Source organism: Anopheles arabiensis, chromosome 3, assembly GCF_016920715.1.
Source record: "Anopheles arabiensis isolate DONGOLA chromosome 3, AaraD3, whole genome shotgun sequence".
In the NCBI taxonomy this organism is placed as follows: domain Eukaryota; kingdom Metazoa; phylum Arthropoda; class Insecta; order Diptera; family Culicidae; genus Anopheles; species Anopheles arabiensis.
The window spans coordinates 53,293,201-53,314,046 of NC_053518.1; the positions used below are offsets into that span (position 1 = coordinate 53,293,201).

The window sequence follows — 20,846 nt, forward strand, 5'->3', positions numbered from 1 at the left end:
TAGAGCTGTCAAATATTCCGCGCCTCCAATCGCGCCTGCTGTTTCGCAGAGATACCCAACTTCGGTATTGCTGAGATTTTCGCGGTAGCGCGAACCGATTATTTTTACTTTTTCTGGCGGATTTGTGTGAAAACTCGTGTCGAGAAATGAGATTTGTATTTTATTTTGCACAAACTATGTGAAATAAATAATTTGATTCGCAAATTGATAGAAAAATATTTCTTCTTGGCACATTCAATCGTCACCAGACCTCGGATGGTTCCATACACGAACCGCGATTATCTCGCATATCTGTCAGATTTTATAACTTAATTGGCAGCTCAAGTCATACGCGAATTTCCCCGTACCGCGACGATCTCGATTCGTCTATTTCCAGCCTTAGAGCGACAACGTCTGGCGCGACAAAAAGATACTCAAAATTTCACTCCGCCTAAGTAATAGTAGCTCATGTGGCCCAGTCAACCTACATGCTTTTTGTTTAAAAACATAAAAAATGAGTTAAAATGTGTTAAAATTTATTTATTTTTGTTTTGAATAAGTACCCAAGTGCCACAAATCCACTAAACGACCACTAAACGGCTTCTAAACGACTCAAGTTCTCTACCTAAACGGAATATAGAAAGACTTCGTTTAGCAGACGGCAAACGACTCAAGCATTCTAAAAATAGAGAAAAAGCTGGTGGCGCTCTCTGTTGGTGGGATACCCCAACCAGCTGAGCTTCATCGCTTGGAGGAGAGCTTTCTCATTTCCTCTGTACTGTTGTATGGTTTCGCATTGAAGTTATGCATCGCTAGAACTAAAACGGCGATACGATTGTTTAAATACTAAACTCCAACGGAAACCACCAGCACTGAAGTAGACATGGCCAAAATGAATCAGAACTGAATGATTCATTCCAATCTTTACACTGAGTGAACGAGTACCGCACCGCCAGATAAATGGAAATGATTCTTCCGCACGCTAGCGGTGCGGTATTGATTCTTTGTGCGGACGCTCTCCCTGTCGATTATGAAAGTGTGCGATACATCTCCGCACGCTAGCGGTGCGGTATTTATTCTTTGTGCGGACGTTCTCCGCGCCGACTATGAATGTGTGCGATACATCTCCGCACGCTAGCGGTGCGGTATTGATTCTCCGTGCGGAAACTCTCCCGGAAAAATACCGATCATGAGAGTGTGCAACAAACCACCGCACGCGGTGCGGAGTTCATTCTCCTACTCAGAAAATCAGCATGCTTTATCGATCTGATAGTGTGTTGACTAGAACGAGAAAGCTTCTGTTATTCATGTCTTCTTTCCCGTTCCGCAAAATAGCGATACACTCTCGCTCTAGTAGTTTTTTTTTTCACCAGACCGAAACTGCAGGTAATTTTCCATATGTTAGAAGCACCCATGTCGGCTTTGAATATATGAAAAAGATTCTCCTCATGGACTATAGTTAACCACAGTTTTTTAAACTGTACGATTAATTGAATGAGTTTTATCAATCCGTTGTTTTGAACGGCGATAAATTTACATTTTTATAAAAAATACTTTAAACGAGTAGAACACAAAATAAATATTGATATAAGAAAATTAAACAAATCGTGATAAATTTAAAGTTTAGTTGAGCATTAAAACAACTTTGATTTCCTTTTTCTCTGCTTGTAAATGTAACTATATAAAAATAAAAAAATAAAATAGGGTGTACATTCTTGCAGCATAAAAAAGATTCTTAAAAAAAATACTGCACCTCGGCCGTGCGAAAGAATCACCGCACGCGTTCAGTTCATTTCACTGAGCGAACTGGACCGCACCTGATCTTTAAAAAGAATCATTTTTCCCATGACTACACTGAAGCAAGTGAGATTTGAGTAATGGTCGTTGGTGTTGATACCCATGTATCTGACCACACGACCATTCATATAGATTTTTGCTCAGAAAGTTATAAGGCTATATAGGTCATGATAAGATGAAACTTGTCGAAACACATTGCAAGAAAAGGATAGCAAAATAATGATGAGTTTTAATACGCCATCTATTGATCAAACCAATGAAGCTGTGGAGCTTTCATTTTTTTTTCTATGGATATTCAATTTTCCAGTCGTTTAAGCTTAATCTGTGGCGCTTGGGTATGGCTCATAAACAAACTAGATAATTTGATTGTTTCGGACCAAGCAGAAATGTCGCACTAGACAAATAGCTCTGTTTGCAAAATTGAACTACTTTTTGTCGCGCTAGAAGTTGTGGCGCGCGGTTTGTCGCTCTATGTCTATTTGAACGGTGAAAGAGCTTTGATAATTGACCGTTCAAATAGACATAGAGCGAAAAAGTCGCGCGCGACGAAAAATAGCTCAAAATTTTACTCTGTGTAGATCAAAGAAGCTCTTTTGACTCAGTCAACCAACCTGTTTTATATTTGAAAACACCCAAAAATAGGTTAAAATGTATTGAAATCTAATTTTTTGCGTTTACCATTAATCTGGTTTGTAAAAAAACTAGATAATTCGATTATTTCGGATGAAGCAAAATTATCGCGCGCGACGAGTGGCTCTGTTTGCAAAATTGAGCTACTGTTTGTCGCGCGCGACGTTGTCGCTGTATGTCTATTCGAGCGGTGACTTAGATGGTAATTGTCATTCGTTGTCATTGCATGAAAAAAGCAATCTCGAGTTCACGCATTAGGAAAATTACTTCTATTCATAAAACATAGAAACAGTCCCGTGCATGATGGCTGAAGTGCTTACCAGTTTACAACATTCTGATAAAGTATCTGCACTTATCAAGGAAGCTGAATGCTTGAAGTCGAAACTGGAAGAAGAACGTCAAAAGTTGAACGATGTTACTTGTATTATGATAATAGTAATCGATAACCAGACAAATATTTCTATAAATTTCTGTTTTACATTTATTTCAGTGTCGTCTCTGGCGGAACGTCTGGAAATGATCAGCTATTTGAACATTAAACCCCGTCGCGTTCTGAAAGGCCATCAGGCAAAAGTACTTTGTTCTAACTGGTCCCCGGACAAGCGACACATAGTATCTTCATCCCAAGATGGCAAATTGATCATTTGGGATGCATTTACGACTAACAAAGAACATGCTGTTACTATGCCAACGACATGGATAATGGGATGTTCTTATGCCCCTTCCGGAAACCTTGTTGCTTGTGGGTAGGTTAAAAGAAAAAAAAACAGAAGTCGAATTTCTCTATGCTATGTAATCTTATTTCGAATCCCAATTTCTAGTGGACTAGATAATAAGGTAACAGTTTACCCTATAACTCTTGAAGAGGACATTTCATCAAGGAAGAAAACAGTGGGAACACACACAAGCTACATGTCCTGTTGTATTTTCCCTAATTCTGATCAGCAAATTTTAACTGGTAGCGGTGACTCTACATGTGCCCTGTGGGATGTAGAATCAGGTCAGCTGTTGCAAAGTTTCCATGGCCATACAGGAGATGTTATGTCAATCGATTTAGCTCCTAATGAAACAGGTAATACATTTGTATCTGGAAGCTGTGATAAGATGGCTTTTATATGGGATATGCGATCTGGTCATGTGGTGCAGTCCTTTGAAGGGCACCAGTCAGATATAAACAGCGTGAAATTTCATCCTAGTGGAGATGCAATAAGCACTGGTTCTGATGATAGTACGGTAAAGTTATGATAAATATCGTACATGACCAGGCAGTAATTAAATTATTTCTTATTGTTACAGTGTCGCTTATTTGATATGAGAGCCGACAAGGAAGTTGCTGTTTTCTGTAAAGATAGCATTATATTTGGAGTTAATTGTGTTGATTTTTCCGTGAGTGGACGTCTGCTATTCGCCGGTTATAATGATTATACAGTAAACGTGTGGGATACCCTTAAGGCACAACGTGTATGTCTTCTATACGGCCATGAAAACAAAGTATCTTGTCTTCAAGTATCTCCGGATGGTACAGCACTATCCACCGGAAGTTGGGACTATACGCTAAGGGTAAAATATAAACTTTCAATGTTAAGAATCCATCTAACATTGATTCTTTTATTTCAGATCTGGGCTTAAACATACATCTCTACGGTTTCCTGTATTTCCTGCAGTATTGGTACTATTATTATTACAAAAGTGGTTCTGATCGTATCGTAGTATGCCACATCTGAGATTATTTTAGTCTAAACTACTTGTAATGATACATCTATTTGATATCATAACAATAAATATTAAAAATTGATGTTACTGCAACCCAAATAGCAGAGTTACAGGCGGTTCTCGAGATACACCGTTAACGGGAACCGAAAGCGAGCGCCCAGACGTGAAGTCCAAAACAGCCGAAGCCGTACATACTCTTGAAAAAGTCTGCGCCCTTTTGTTCCGGCGTTCTCCCGAAATTTGCCGTGCCGAATCGAATAATTGTGTTCGATAACCATGTATGCGTGTCAGGTAGTTGAAGTTGTACTGCTTACCTGCCGTATGCCGCTGTGATACCGAGCGAGACGCATAGACAACGCATCTAGAGGACATGTGTAGCCGTGAGAAATCTTTACTGTGTCTCATTTGCATTGTTTGCACCTTTAGATCCGGATGGGTGAAGCATGCATACCTTTCGTGTACGTTCGTGGTATAAGCACTGTCCCTCTCATGTTAGTGGTGAAGATAGAATCGTATGCACTCAGTTCTGCATTCGGGCGTGTGCAGGTCTGTGGAAGTCATGTGTACGCGGGCTAAACGGCCGCAAAATACAGGTGGTCCCCGAGATACGCGGTACCTCTTACGGCCAAGCTACACGTACCGGACGACATCAGACGATGCCATAAATCCGTTAAAGCCAACTGTCAAATCCCAAACATAATCGGCACGCTGTGATCCGACATGGCCCGGCCCGACGCAAATCTCTTGTCTGCGGTCCTACGTTTTATGGCATCGTCCGGTACGTGTAGCTTGGCCGTTACAGGGTTTCTCACGATGTATTTTTGATTCTTGGTTTTGGTGGTATTGGTTATTGATTCCAATATTTTTTTGGTTTATTTGTATTGATATCGAATCGGACGTCAACAATAAATTATGGGAACGAACCAAATATCTATGGGATGATCAAAAAATCGTGGGAACGCACCAAAAAATCATGAGAACTGACCAATAAATCTTGGGAAACCCTGTATACGAGGATTTAGAGATACGTGGTTTTCTAAATTTCACAGTTCTTTGAGTAAATTGTACTGATTTGACACATCAATCTATTGTAAAATGCCAAATAATTTCCCGATCGATCGAATGTTAAAAACTATTTCAAAAGGTTCAACCCAAGTACCCCAAATCCACTAAAAGACCACTAAACGGGTTCTAAACGACTCAAGCTCTCATCCTAAACGGAATATAGAAAGACTTCGTTTAGCAGACGGCAACCCAAGCGCCACAGATTAAGCTTAAACGACTTGAAAATTGAATATCCATAGAAAAAAAATGAAAGCTCCACAGCTTCATTGGTTTGATCGATAGATGGCGTATTACAAGTCATCATTATATTGCTATCCTTTTCTTGCAATGTGTTTCGACAAGTTTCTTCTTATTATGACCTATCCCAAGTAGCCTAAAGAAACTCTATTTGATTATTAACAGTTTTTTAAAGCCTTTAATAATCAAATAGAGTTTCTTAAGAGAATATGACATTTCCCAGCGTTACATCATAACGACGTATTCCGTTACACTCGTTTTTTTTCGATTCAGGTTAATATAACACACAGTGTTTTTCAAATTTTATCTACACCATTTCCAATTTATTAAATATTTGGAAAATCATTTTTCATTCTTATTTATGTAATAATGCGTATTTATTTTTACACCAAACTATTTTTTTTATTAACTGTTTGAAAACTATGTGTTTTCTTTTATTCCTCTATTTGAATCTGCGGTGATAATAAAAAAAGAATTTAAAAATAAAAAAAAATTTAAAATTTTCAAATAATACATGTGAAGAGTTTGATAAAGGGTATGCAATATTTGCAAATGAGAAAATTTTTCAAAAAAAATGTATATTTTCTTGGGCAAAATAATATGCTCTTGATGACGATAACTTTTGAGACATACTGTATATGGTCGCGTACATGGCGCCTCCATTTCTTATGTCAAAAAGTTCGTCAAGCTTCGTGTGTGTAGCTTGTGTGTAGATGGCAACAAAACCAAGCGTCTGCGACTATTTCTATCAGCTATTGTTTAATTTGTGTGTCATCATGATTTTATAACAGGTCAGTGTATCGATATTACCAATATCTTTACATGAGCTACATAAGTTTTATATTCCGCAGCATATTTGATTTGGATAGCGTTTGGACATCATGTTTTTCGTCGACTGCTGCAGCTGACCTCCATGCTGATATAATGGAAGAAACCCATGGAATGAAAGAAACTTATGTGATACAGTGACAATATGCAGTGACAAAACGATGAAATGTCGAATAAAAGTATTTGTGGTGAATTTATGCATTTATTCCATGAAATATTAACACCTTCTGTTGTAACTTAACGAAGATCTATAAAATACATGTAGAATGAGACAGAGCAATACAGCCATCTCTGTCGATTTGTCCGTTGAGTTTGACATTTTTCGTTAAAAATACCGGCAAAATTTAAATTTTTAACGAAGCATTGACGAAGCCAGGAAAGTGTTACGCAGTGTTTTAAGCCCTGAAATTACTGCTGTATGGAAAGCTAATAGTAATACTTTTAGGCATACTTTTAACGGTTTCTTAACAGGATTGTGCTACTTGGGATATAGCCTTATAACTTTCTAAGCAAAAATATATATGAATGGTCATGTGGTCAGATACGTGGGTATCAACACCAACGACCATTACTCAAATCTCACTTGCTTCAGTGCTTGTGGTTTCCGTTGGAGTTTAGTATTTAAACAATCGTATCGCCGTTCTAGTTCTAGCGATGCATAACTTCAATGCGAAACCATACAACAGTACAGAGGAAATGAGAAAGCTCTCCTCCAAGCGATGAAGCTCAACTGGTTGGGGTATCCCACCAACAGAGAGCGCCACCAGCTTTTTCGCTATTTTTAGAATGCATGAGTCGTTTGCCGTCTGCTAAACGAAGTTTCTATATTCCGTTTAGGTAGAAAACTTGAGTCATTTAGAAGCCGTTTAGTGGTCGTTTAGTGGATTTGTGGCACTTGGGAAACGACTCATGCATTCTAAAAATAGCAAAATACTGATGACGCCATCTTCTTCTTCTTCTTCTTCTTTGGCTCAACAACCGTTGTCGGTCAAGGCCTGCCTGTACCACTTGTGGGCTTGGCTTTCAGTGACTAATAGATTTCCCCCCATAGCACGATAGTCAGTCCTACGTATGGCGGCACGGTCCATTTGGGGATTGAACCCATGACAGGCATGTTATTAAGTCGTACGAGTTGACGACTGTACTACGAGACCGGCTGACGCCATCTATTTGTGGAATATCCAACCAGTGGGAGCTTCCTCGTTTGGAGAGCTTTCTCATTCTCTCTGTGCTGTTGGATGCCCGCAGCGCAAATTCGAGCAGTTTCCTGCGCATGAAATGTGTGGTATTCTGCTTTACTCCGCTTCGCTTGATGTCACCGTACCAACTCATCCTGTCGTATCCTGTTTGCCGTACAATAGGGATGGTGCACCTCGCACCGGATTATCATTCCGTGTCGCCATCCCATCCGGACTTGTCATCCCTGTTTGTCATCATGGCTTAGTGATGGGCATGCTTGTTTGCCATACCACAAAATGTACCAAAGCCTGCGCTGGCCAGCGCAGATTTTGGCTGGTCTCCCGCGCGGGACTTCAGCGATTCGTGCGCAGGCCTGCGCAGGGTTAGCGCCATCTGTTGGCGAAATGGACGAACTATTTATTTTGGCGGAGCAAAAAAACGGTCAAAAAATTTAAAAATATTGGCGCCCAGTTTTTCGTCCGCTTCTTCTCCCTCTATCACCTTGCCTTGCCTTACTTGTGCTTCTGCCCGTGCCATCCGCCGCTAGCTGATTGGCTGTTGCGGTGTATGCGTTGATACTCATATGTGCATTGCGGTTGTGTATTGTTGTTATTGGTGGGTGTTAGCATTTATTAATTTGTGTGTGGCCTTGAGACGCTGTGGGAGAAGCTGGATTGGGATTCAAAGTGTTATCGGTGTATTGATGGTTTATTTTATTTCGTGCCGCTGCTGATGAGACCAATCGATGCCCCTGCCAATCGAGGGTGAAGAAGCCAATTTCAAACAAGCGTACGAGAACGTCTAACACTGATTTAATATTTTTTTTATTTGAACATGTTTGACGCTTCAACGACCTTCTAAGCATCATGTAGCAATGTATATTGGCAATAAAATATTTGTTTTTATATGTGCCGAAATCTGTCTCGAGTTTTCGGGTCTCGACACACGCACGCATACACCCAGCGCGGGGAAAGTGACCGTTCACTCTATCATGCCGCGATCCCCCTCCCCGCCCTGCGCTTTGGATGAGGATGCTGTTATGTACAACGGGGACAAGAATGTGACAGTTCACGGGCAAGGTATATGTTTACTGTTGTGTCCGCACAAAACAAACATGAGACGGGGTGTGTACGGCACAAACAGAATATGTATTTACAACTATTCTTTGGTATATGTAATACAATAAACACGTATATAAATAACAACGCATACACACACACGCAATGCGGGGAGAGGACGACTGATCCTTCTCGCGCCGCGATCCTCACTGAGGACGTCACCGGATGACAGCCCTGCTGTCAACGGCGAGCCCTCAGGATGAGGCAGCGGTCTATCCACAACATCTCCCCGTTTTAATTAGGCCGGTACGGCTTAAGCCGACGCAGCGGTTTTAATGTAATTAAAACCGGCGTGGCAAGCGTACGGCTCAAGTGGCGCTGTGTAAAACGGGGGAGAGTGCAGACCGGCCTCCATGCCATACGCTCAAACGGGATGAGCGTTGCGGGCTGCAACAGGGGGCAGCCGATGTGCTGCGTTCGCTCGTTCCGGTGCAGCCGCTGCGATGTTGTTGTTGGCGTTGCTGTTGTTGTTGTTGGTGTTGCTGTTGGTGTTGTTGTTGTTGTTGTTGCTCCGGACACCGATGATGCTGAAGATGCAGCTCTCCGGTTGCTGTTGCCGTTGGGGCGTCGATGTGGGGCTGAGCAGGGGGCGGCCGTGGTGCCGCGCGCGCTTGGACCGCTCATCCAGTACCGCTGCACAGGGGCGACCGTGATGTCGCTGCCGGTGAACTGCTGTGCAGGGTGCGCAGGATGATGGTGATGATGATGACGATGCGAGTGCACAGCGGGCGACCGTGATGCCGCGCACGACGATTGTGCACTCGGGACACATGTGATGGTGCTGCACAGGGGCGACAGTGGTGTCGCCGTCGAGACGCACCTGTGCAGCTGGAGCGCCGGCGATGAAGGTCAACAGGGGGCAGCCAAAATGCCTCAGCACTGTGCCTTATCGGGCTCCGCGATGATGCTGGTGCAGAAGGGCGGCTGTGGTGCCCCGATGACGATGCTGCACCAGTGTGTGTCCGATGACGCTGCAACGGGCGGCGGTGATGCCGTGTGACGACGGTCCAAAGCGGAATGTCCCCTCGCCTTGTTCGGTATAATGCTGCAGCGGAGTGAGGATCCCTTCAGGTTTGGCTTGTGTGTTGATCAGGCGCGAAAGCAAGTCAGCGTTTCCGAAGTCATCGGTGCGTACATACTCTATGCTGAAATCATACGCTAGAAGAGTGAGTGCGAAACGCTGCAAACGGTTTGCGGTGACGGTCGGGATACCCTTCTTCGAGCCGAAAATATGAAGAAGAGGTCGATGGTCCGTTTGAAGAACAAAACGCCTGCCGAAGATCATTTTATGAAACTTTTTAACAGCGAAGATGATAGCCAAGCCTTCGCGATCGATTTGGCTGTAATGACGCTCTGCTTCACTGTTGTTGGAAGCACGTTGAATTACGCACATTGCACCTCCAGGATACACGTGGCTAATCGTTGCGCCAAGGCCGATGGACGAAGCGTCTGCAGAAACGATTATCTTCTGCCGTGGATCATAGTGCGTTAGAAGTAGGTCGGACGATAGGAGAGACTTGAACGTTGCGAACGACTTTTTGCATTCTGGCGTCCAGCAGAATGAATTATTTGCCTTAAGCAAATTGTCTAACGGATATCGCAGCTTCCTCATATTCGGGATGAACTTCCCGTAATAGTTAATTGCTCTCAGAAGTGATCTCACACCGGATATGTCTTTCGGTTCAGGGAGCTTCTTTATAAGCTCGATTTTTGACGGATCTGGTCGTAACCCGTGGCTATCGATCACGTGTCCAAGGTACGTGATTTTCTGCTGTTTAAAAGCACATTTATCGGCTCGTATCGTAAATCCATATTCTTGAAGCCTGTGTAATACTTCTGCCAAATTTGTGTCATGCTCGTGTTCGCTACTTCCTCCTACGATGATATCGTCAAGATATCCTGATACGCCCTTAAGCCCTGCGAGCATTGTATCCATAAGTTGCTGGAAGGCAGCAGGAGCAACTTTGATGCCGGGCGGTAGGCGGTTGTAGTGGTACAAGCCTCTATGCGTATTTATGGTAAGTAGCGGTTTGTATTGAGGATCGATTTCGACTTGGAGAAATGCGTCCGTTAAGTCGATTTTGCTGAACATGGTACAGTTGGACAGCCTTGAAAATATGTCCTCTGGGAGTGGTAACGGGTAATCATGTGGTCTTAGCGCTTCGTTCAACCCAGTGGAATAATCGCCACATAGGCGAATTTTCCCGTTTGCCTTCTTAACCACTACTACCGGTGCTGCCCATTCAGAAAACTTTACAGGTGAACTCTAGATTTACAGGCTCTTGCATAGCGTATGCAACGGGTCTTTTTGGACGAAAGACTGGACGGCAGTTGTCTTTCAGCGTCAAGGTAACCCCTGCCTTTTTACATAGGCCTATTCCTTGAAAGACTGTTGGGAACCGTTCTTGCCATTGCTTCGGCGTGGTAGACGTACCTGTAACGTGGCAGCAAAAACTATCCATCGGAACCGACCATAGAGCAAACGCGTCGATAACATCAGCACCTAAAAGTAACAAACGCGATTTCGAGACGCGAATCACGGTTTGCTTTGCCTGTCCATTCACTTCGACAGTGCACGGAAACTCTCCTTCCAGGGATAGGTTAGCACCTGAGGTGGTTCTAGCGATTACGGATGGTGCTGCTAACTGGGGACTGCCAATGAGCTTCCACGTTGTATGATCTATCACAGTAATGTCGGAAGCCGTGTCCAACTGCATACGAACCGGTGTACCATTCATCGTAAGTGACACGAATCTGCGCCGTTGCTGTACACTCTGGACGTTCACTGTCACCATCCTTAATTGTGTTTTACGCTGCTTCCAGGGGCGTTTGCCGGGCTTACGGGATCTTATGGTGTTGCAATAACCTTCTTTGTGGCCCGTCTGGGAACATGTTGTGCATCGGTGTTGCTTGTACGGGCAATCGCGGCTCCAATGCAGCCCTCCGCACGACCAACAGGGGGTAGTAGGATTGTCGCGCTTGGGTTGGAACTGACGTGGTGCGCGATGCATTTTTGTGTTTACTGCTAGAACACGCTCTGGTACCGGTGCCTCGATCATTGCGCTATCCTTTTTCAGGTTGATTAACCGATGGCACTCTGAAGAAATCTGTTGCAAGGTCACGCAGGCCTTATCCTCAATGCGGGCTAGCAGTCGCGTCCTGATGTCTGCGTCGATCTCGTCTTTCAACCCGCACACGTACAGCAAACACTTGAACTCTTCCTCGTTCAACTTCTTCAGCTCGAACTCGACACACGCCTTGTTAATTCGACACGCATAGCTGAGATGATCCTCGGTCCGCGTCTTCATGATCTGCAAGCATTTGAACCGCTTGCTCAGCAGCGATTCTTGGGTGTCGAACAGGCATGTAAGTTTTTCCACAGTCTCCTCGAGTGAAAAATCCGGCGGGCGGCTCGGCATGATGAAGCTTAAGTAGCGATCGTGCTCGGATGGTCCCAGTTTGCGCAGCAACAATCGCACTTTGGCTGCGTCGTCGATCCTTGCCGCGTCCTTCTGGAACAGGTCGAGATAGCGTGAAAACCAGCTTTTGAAGGTTATACCAGTCTCCTTGTTGTATTGAAACTCTGAAATGTGGTGAGACAGAGTATCAATTATTTGTTCAGGCTGCAAGGTGGTGGGTGGGGCACATTGGCTCGGCAATGCGCGCGTCAAGAAAATCTTTAAGCAGCTGCTGCTGCTGTGTCATTTGCTGTTGAAGCAAATTCATCATTTGCAGCATCGTTGCACTATCCGCGCTGCTAATGATGGCTGGTGACGCATTGTTTAGCGATGGCGTCGACGTAGGCTGCGATGGCGGCTGGATTATCATTGGCGGTACTACTGATGCTCCTTCTCGATGCGCGAAATTTGGCAAAGACACGCCTGGTACGCTGGCACGATTTTGCGATAATCGACGCGGGTCAACGTCCGCAAAAATATCCATCTGGTTTGCGTCGGCTTGCTCCATCCTACGACGCTTGCGACACGGTAGTCCTATGTTTGATACACTTGCACACGTTAAACTGAACACACGTTCAAGTAAATTGTTCTCGTCGCCACTTTTACGTTGCCGTGTGATATGTGGCCGAATAAGTGTTTACGACACAACGTAAATTAGATAAACTACAATAAATAAACTTAATTTATTTCCGCCTTGAAATGACACCGCACCACATTCGTTGCTAGCTGTATCCCGACTGCCGCTCGCATCCCGATCGTGTAACGAGTAACAATCGGGATCGCGGATCGGGACGAATCTCTCGCTAGGACACTCGTGTCCATCAACCGACGAGAGAAAACATCTCGCAGAGAGGGCGCGTGAGTACCCTGCACGTACGCACCCAACATTTACCTTACAGTGTGGAAACCTTGGGATAAAAGGAGGGTTCCGTAAGAAGAACTGTCAGGGAGAACTAAAAGGGAAGCCTACGAGCAAGGAAGCAATCACGAAGCAGAAATAAATAATACAGTGAACTACGACAAATAACTGTTTATTAATTACAAAGATACAACAGTTTTGGCGACGAGCATGGTTGATCAAGCAAGTAACGCGGGCAACGTGCCATCTACGAGTTCTTCAATTATACCGAACGCAGCTGCCGCTGCTGGTACAGTTCCACCACCGAATTTTTGCTATGGATCCATTTGACAAACGCAAATCAAAATGGATGCGGTGGATGGATCGACTGGAAACTGCCTTCGACATCTACAGAGTGACCGAAGAGCGGGATAAGAAGAACAACTTGCTACATTACATGGGAACCGAAACTTACGACGTCATTTGCGACAAGGTTGCCCCGGCTGCACCTCGTGATTGTACCTTCCAGCAAAATGTGGATACGCTGAAAGATTATTTCAGCCCGCAACCCTTAGAAATTGCAGAAAACTACAAATTTAACAGTCGCCGCCAGGGTGACAAGGATGCAGTTACAGCTGATGAGTCGGTAGATGAATATTTGGTAGCGCTACGCAGGTTTGCCGCATCTTGTAACTTCGGTGATTACTTAGAGAAGGCGTTGCGTAACCAGCTGGTTTTCGGGATAAAAAGAGGAGACATTCGCGATCGACTTCTAGAGAAGCGAACGTTGACGTTGCAGGAGGCTCGGGACATTGCAGTCAGCATGGAATTGTCCCGGAAAGGTAGAACCGAGATCGAAGGTTGCTCAGCGAAACAAGAAATGCATGCGGTTTACCAGTCTAAAGGTAAAGGTTGGAAGCCAAATAAGGGTGCGGACAAACCCAGCACGAGTACGGAGAAATCTAATTGCTACCGTTGCGGAGACAAATCACATTTGGCAAATGCATGTAAGTACAAAAACATAATTTGTTCGTTTTGTAAAACAAAGGGACACTTGGCGAAAGTGTGTCTTAAAAAGAAGAAAAATGAAGCACATTCGACAGGCAGGGCGGCTGCTCAAACAAATTACTTGGAACAGCAAGGCAATGACGCAACAATAGAAAACACAAACATACGAGATTGATGTACAGTTGGTTCATCTTCACATTGCAAGAAACTGTGATTAAATATGAAGGTGAACAAAAAGACAATTAAATTCGAAATAGATACAGGTTCACCAGTTACGATCATTAGTGAAGAAGATCAAAAAAGGCTTTTTCCTGACGCACAGCTACGTGCGTGCACAACCAACCTTGTAAGCTATTGTAACACTCCGATCGACGTATGTGGCATACTCGACGTAGAAGTACAGTTAGCAAGACATACATTAAAGCTACCGCTGTATGTAGCGAAAACTACGAAACATCCCTTGGTAGTCCGTGAATGGTTGTCAGAAATACCACTAGACTGGAACAAGGTTGTGGCGGATTCGAAATCGGTTAACAAGATTGAATCGGATTCTATGTGCAGTGTCGCAGATTGCAACGCATTGCTTGAGCGATATCCAAAAATTTTTGAAGCTTCAATCGGTCGCATTTCCAATGTGCAGGCTAACTTGCGACTAAAGGAAAATGCACGATCAGTTTTCATCAAAGCACGGAAACTGCCATTTAGCATGATAAAAGTGGTAGAAAATGAATTGGACAAGTTGGTTCAGGAAGGTGTACTGGTAAAGATAGATTCAAGTGATTGGGCAACACCAATCCTACCGATAAAGAAATCACAGAATCGGGTGAGAATTTGTGGCGATTATAAACAGACCGTTAATCCGAATCTGGTTTTAGACAGACACCCCCTACCGTCAGTAGATGAACTTTTTGCATCACTTACAAGAGGAAAGAAATTTAGTAAGATTGATCTGATACATGCATATTTACAGCTGGAAGTGGCACCGGAAGATTGGGAAATACTGACATTATCTACACATCATGGTCTGTATCGACCTAATAGATTGATGTATGGCATTGCATCAGCTCCGGCAATCTGGGAAAGACAAATCGAATCAATTTTACAAGGTATTGAAGGAGTCAGTGTCTTTCTAGATGACATCAAAATCACAGGGGAAACCGATGAAATACACCTTTTTAGACTCGAAGAAGTGCTACGTCGACTCAATGAACGGGAAATACGCGTCAACAAAGCAAAATGCGAATTCTTCGTTGATCAAATAGAGTACTGTGGCTACGTAATTGATGCGAAGGGCATACATAAAATTCTGAAAAAAGTCGACGCCATACAAGAAATGCCGAATCCACGAAACAAGGACGAGGTACGCTCGTTTGTCGGGTTAGTAAATTATTACGGTAGATTCTTTCAGAATCTAAGTACCATACTTTATCGATTGAACAATCTACTCAAAACCGACGTGCCATTTCAATGGAATAAACAATGTGAAGATTCCTTCAAGAAGGTAAAGGAACAAATGCAGTCAGATAATTGCTTAGTACACTACTCTACGGAGCTACCGCTGCTACTGGCCACTGATGCTTCTCCCTACGGCAGTACTGAGTCACATTTACCCCGATGGTTCCGAGCGTCCCATACAGTTTGCTTCAAAAACATTAAATCAAGTACAGCAGAAATACATGCAAGTTGACAAGGAGGCCTGTGCCATCGTTTTTGGTGTTAGGAATTTTTTCCAATACCTTTACTGGCGCACATTCACTTTACTTACGGACAACCAAGCTACATCGAAAATATTTGGAAAGCACAAAGGGTTGCCGGTGATGTCTGCATTACGGATGCAACATTACGCTACGTACTTGCAGAGTTTCGATTACAAGATCCGATTTAGGAAGTCTACCGAGCATGCAAACGCCGATGCCATGTCACGCATTCCGTTACATATTACTGATCGGGATAACGAGATTGAAGAATCTGATTCGATTGAGCTAAGCCAAATTGAAACGTTACCGTTGACAGCTGTTGAATTAGAGCAAGCGGTTGCTAAAGATCAACAGGTTCAAAAACTGATTCAAGGAATCAAACATGGCCGGGTAGTAGAAGCGAAAGATCGTTTTGGAGTTGATCAGCAAGAATTTACCATTCAAAAAGGATGTTTGCTACGGGGTATCCGAGTCTATGTGCCAGAAACCTTACGCAGAAAAGTGTTGGACGAATTACATTCAGCACATTTTGGAACTACTCGAACTAAATCGCCTGCAAGAGGTTTCTGTTGGTGGCCGGGAATGGACCAGGATATAGAACGAATGGTAGCAAACTGTACTGAATGCCAATTGATTCGAGCGGAACCAGCTAAAAAAAGTTACATTGTTGGGAGACACCAAGTGCTCCATTTCAACGAGTACACGTTGATTTCGCCGGTCCATATAAGGACTTATATTTTTTCATCTTCGTCGATGCTTACAGCAAATGGCCGTTGGTAAAAGTTTGCAAATCAATAACGGCAGAACAAACCGTAAACATGTGTCGCGAGTTGTTTAGCACATTCGGAATTCCATCAGTACTGGTAAGCGATCATGGCGTACAATTTACTTCTACGCTGTTCCAACAATTTCTTAAAATGAATGGCGTGGTGCATAAGATGGGTGCACCTTATCACCCTGCTACGAATGGCCAGGCGGACCACCCTGTGTGCAACGCAGGACAGTTAGCTGTCACACCTCAATATCTGAATTACCCTTGTCCGAACTACACACCTCTGCTATATGAACTCCGACCACTTTGTGTCAAATAAACTTCCTTCTTCATCATTACTTCAACCGAACCACACGTGCTTCTACCTATTCCTAATTTCTCCACGGCACTGCAAATCTCTAACAGGTTATGGGCCCAGGGCCATAAGAGGCAACATCGGAATAGAGAAAAGGTTTTGATAAATCGTGCGAGCGAAAGATGGACGGTAATCGGTTCAGCATGGCGAAGCTCAACAACAACAACTACAGCAGTTGGCGTTTCAAGATTGAGTTACTGCTTGTACGTGAAGAACTTTGGCACCACGTTGAGCCGGGAGTAAAGCCCGCAAACGAAGACCAAGCGATATGGGATGCTGGTGTGGCCAAGACCCGTGCGACCATCGGGCTGCTGATTGATGATAATCAACACGGGCTGATCCGGAACTCCACTACAGTACGAGAAGCGTGGCTGTCGCTGCAGAATCATCACAGAAAGTCAACACTAACCTCAAAAGTGTCGCTGTTGAAGCGCGTATGTGACAAGCGGTTCGAGGAAGGCAATGATATGGGGGAGCACCTTTTTACGATGGAGGAGCTGTTCGAGCAGCTGGCGAATGCAGGACAGGATTTGGCCGAAAACCTCCGGGTCGCGATGATCCTGAGGAGCTTGCCGAGCTCGTTCGACACTCTTACCACCGCCCTGGAGATCCGCGCTGATGCGGACCTTACGATCGAATTGGTAAAGAGAAAGCTGCTGGAGGAAGTGCAGAAACATCAGGATTCGAGCCAGAACGCTGTTCTAAAAGTCGACAGCGAAAAACGGGGGAAGAAGAAGCCTCTCGTTTGTTACCATTGCAACGTAGCAGGTCACAAGAAGACGAACTGCCCGCAGCTGAAAGGGTCAACGGAAGGCAGCTCAAAGCCACGAGGTAAGCCACAAAGTAGGTTAAGTGAAAACGTATCGTTTGCTCTTGGCTGCAGCTTGCGGCAGGTTTCGGATAATTCTAAACTATGGGTGATTGATTCCGGTGCATCAAGCCATGCTGTTGCTGACCGTAGTTTTTTCAGCGAGATCCATAAAAGCGATATTAAATGGGTGAAACTAGCCGACGGTAAACGAGCACCAGTAGAGGGACAGGGATGCGGAACGGTAACATGTTACGATGAAAACGATCAGTCCAGAGAGGTTAGCTTAAGCGTAGCGCTGTATACTCCCAGTGTATCAATGAATTTGTTGTCGGTGCCACAGCTTGTTAAGAAACGTGCCGTTGTCACATTTGATGCAAATGGGTGTCGAATATCGAACGGAAAGGATACAATTGCCTTCGCCACTTTGATCGACGGATTGTATCGACTAAAACAGCCTAACGAGGTAGTCATGATCAATGAGAGCAGGCATAACAACGATTGTAGCCACGTTTGGCATAGACGGTTTGGTCACCGAGACAAGTACGCGATTAACCAATTAATTAAAGAAAACCTCGTAAATGGAATAAGGGTTAACGAGTGCGGCATAAATGAACCATGCGAATGTTGTATGAAAAGCAAAACAACGCGCACACCTTTTCCTAAAGAATCGTTATCTTCGACAAAAGCTCCAATGGATCTAGTTCACACGGACATTTGCGGTCCAGTAGAAGTTCCTTCAGCTAGCGGCTTCCGGTATTTCATGACGGTTATAGACGATTACTCGAGGTATTGCGTGCTATACTTCCTAAAACAGAAATCCGAAGTACCAAACAAGCTGGAAGACTACGTGGCATTAGCAGAGAATCTGTTTGGACAGAAACCGAAGATTATACGTTCGGATCAAGGAGGAGAGTATTCTGGGCAAAAGCTTCGGGCGTTTTACCAGGTGTATGCTTTTCGATGCTAACTTTCACGAGCGTTATTGGGCCGAGGCGTCGAATACTCCCGTCTACTTACAAAATATTTTGCCTACTAAATCCACAAAGCTGACACCATATGAAATTTGGCATGGAGTGAAACCAGAGGTTGGGCATCTAAAGATTTTCGGGTGCAAGGCGTGGGTCCACATACCAAAGGAAAAACGAAAGAAGCTTAGTGCCACTGCAAGACAACTAACGTTCGTCGGATACTCTGGCGAACACAAAGCTTACAGATTCCTAGACCAAGGGACCCAACACATCATCACCAGTAGAGACGCGAGATCTATTGAAAGTTACTCCGAACAAACGAACAATAAAGCAACCAATGAAGAAGACAGTCATGAAGAGATCGTATACGAATCAATACTGAAAAGAAACAGTCCGATTGATCCTATTGATCCGATTGATCCCATCGAAGAGTACGCTACGAGCGAAGATACAGATCATTTCGATTCGGTGAACAGCGACGATGATAGCTCATCATCGACTAACACGACAAACGAGCCAAGAAGGTCAACTCGTACAACCAGAGGGATACCTCCGCAGCGCTACATAGAAGTCACCGGTTGCGCAAGTGACGAAATTGGAGAACTTCGAAGTTACACAGAGGCCATCCAAAGCCCAGAAAAGAGCGCTTGGCAATCTGCAATGGGGGAGGAGATCAATTCTCTTCACGAAAACGAAACATTGGAGTTGGTAAAGCCACCACCTGGGAGGAAAATAGTCGGCTGTAAATGGACGTACAAGAAGAAGCTCGATGAGAATGGCCAAGTCGTACGATACAAAGCGAGACTAGTAGCACAAGGCTTCTCACAACAGTACGGTACAGACTACGACGAGGTGTTCGCTCCCGTGGCAAAACAGACAACACTAAGAACAGTTTTGTCAGTAGCAAACCGCACAAACATGATCGTCAAACACCTCGATATTAGATGTGCATATCTTTATGCTGACCTGAAAGAGGAAGTGTACATGAAACAACCCCCAGGGTTTCATGAAAACGACGATCTGGTCTGTAAATTGAAAAGAAGCCTGTACGGTTTAAAACAGTCAGCACAAGCATGGAACAAGGAAATCGACGGAACGTTCAGAAGAATGGGGTTTAAACCCGGTGAAGCAGATTCATGCCTGTACACCCGTAACAACGCAGGTAAGCGATGCTTCATACTTATCTATGTCGACGACATGTTAGTAATTTGCGACACGGACGAGGAGTATTGCAGCATTTGCACCACGCTTCAAAAGGAGTTCAAGGTCTCGAACCTAGGAGACATACGACAATTCCTCGGGATACATGTAGAAAAGGTAAACGGCATTTATACCCTAAATCAGAAAAGCTACATCGAAAAGATTGTTGATCGCTTTGGACACGAGAACGCTAAACCGTCAAAGGTACCAATAGATCCCGGGTACATAAAGCAAAAGGAGGAGAATCTTATGGAAACCAATACCTCGTACAGATCGTTGGTTGGAAGTTTGTTATATGTAGCGGTGAATACTCGGTCTGACATATGCATTAGCACATCTCTATCGTGCAGGAAAGTTTCAAACCCGACTGATCGGGATTGGACCGAAGCAAAACGTGTCCTACGCTACCTTAAGGGCACAAAGAATCTGCGCCTTCACTTGGGCAATGGACAAGGACACCTAGAGTGCTTTGCGGCCCGCGCTTAGTGTGCGTACGACAGTGTGCGTGACACACTGTCGTCCCCTGGACATTGACCAGTGGTAGCACAACTACCACGGCAAGTCCAGGGGTCGGCACGGCTGCAGACAACATCTCCCCCTTTTACTTATCCGGAGGGGGTCGAACCGACACGCGCATATTCCATTGCGGGAATATCGGTGTGGTGACACCCTCCGGCCATAGTGACACCCTCACCCCCTTTCCGTTGACACAACGGCAGCAGCGGGGCGGCATGGAACCTCGCCCCCTCTCCGTTGAACACAGCGGCAGCAGCGGGGCGGCATGGGCCCTCGCCCCTTCTCCGTCGACACTATTGCTGCAGCGGGGCGGCATGAAACCTCGCCCTCCTCTCCGTCAAATACAACGGCAGCAGCGGGGCGGCATGGGTCCTCGCCCCCTCTCCGTCGACACTATTGCTACAGCGGGGCGGCATGAAACCTCGCCCTCCTCTCCGTCAAATACAACGGCAGCAGCGGGGCGGCATGGATCCTCGCCCCTCTCCGTTGACACTACTGCAGCAGCGGGGCGGCATGAAACCTCGCCCTCCTCTCCGTCAAATACAACGGCAGCAGCGGGGCGGCATGGATCCTCGCCCCCTCTCCGTTGACACTACTGCAGCAGCGGGGCGGCATGGGACCTCGCCCCCTCTCCGTTAACACTATGGCTGCAGCGGGGCGGCATGGGACCTCGCACC

General features: G+C 44.8%; 2 protein-coding genes and 1 long non-coding RNA gene across 4 annotated transcripts; 2 read left to right on the forward strand and 1 right to left on the reverse strand.

Moving 5' to 3' along the window:
- The first annotated feature begins 2,614 nt into the window (after positions 1 to 2,614).
- On the forward strand, positions 2,615 to 4,218 carry LOC120902594 (guanine nucleotide-binding protein subunit beta-5). 2 transcript variants are annotated; one of them, XM_040311451.1, is made up of 5 exons: positions 2,615 to 2,827; positions 2,897 to 3,152; positions 3,228 to 3,639; positions 3,703 to 3,966; positions 4,024 to 4,218. In XM_040311451.1, exons 1-5 carry the CDS (start codon positions 2,707 to 2,709, stop codon positions 4,033 to 4,035), a joined length of 1,065 nt encoding a protein of 354 aa, XP_040167385.1. In that variant the 5' UTR covers positions 2,615 to 2,706; the 3' UTR covers positions 4,036 to 4,218. The 2 variants fall into 2 exon arrangements, with proteins under 2 accessions (XP_040167385.1, XP_040167384.1); XM_040311450.1 differs by having other exon boundaries at positions 2,615 to 3,152.
- Positions 4,219 to 6,070: 1,852 nt separating this feature from the next.
- LOC120902595 lies at positions 6,071 to 6,511 on the forward strand. Its single transcript, XR_005739436.1, has 2 exons — positions 6,071 to 6,212; positions 6,273 to 6,511. It is a non-coding gene; the product is annotated as an uncharacterized LOC120902595 (long non-coding RNA).
- Positions 6,512 to 9,415: 2,904 nt separating this feature from the next.
- Positions 9,416 to 13,421, reverse strand: LOC120903643 (uncharacterized protein K02A2.6-like). Its single transcript, XM_040313188.1, is given in 2 exon segments — positions 9,416 to 10,810; positions 10,812 to 13,421. Coding segments are annotated over 2 exon segments (2,532 nt in total). The 5' UTR covers positions 11,966 to 13,421; the 3' UTR covers positions 9,416 to 9,432.
- Between the last annotated feature and the right edge of the window lie 7,425 nt (positions 13,422 to 20,846).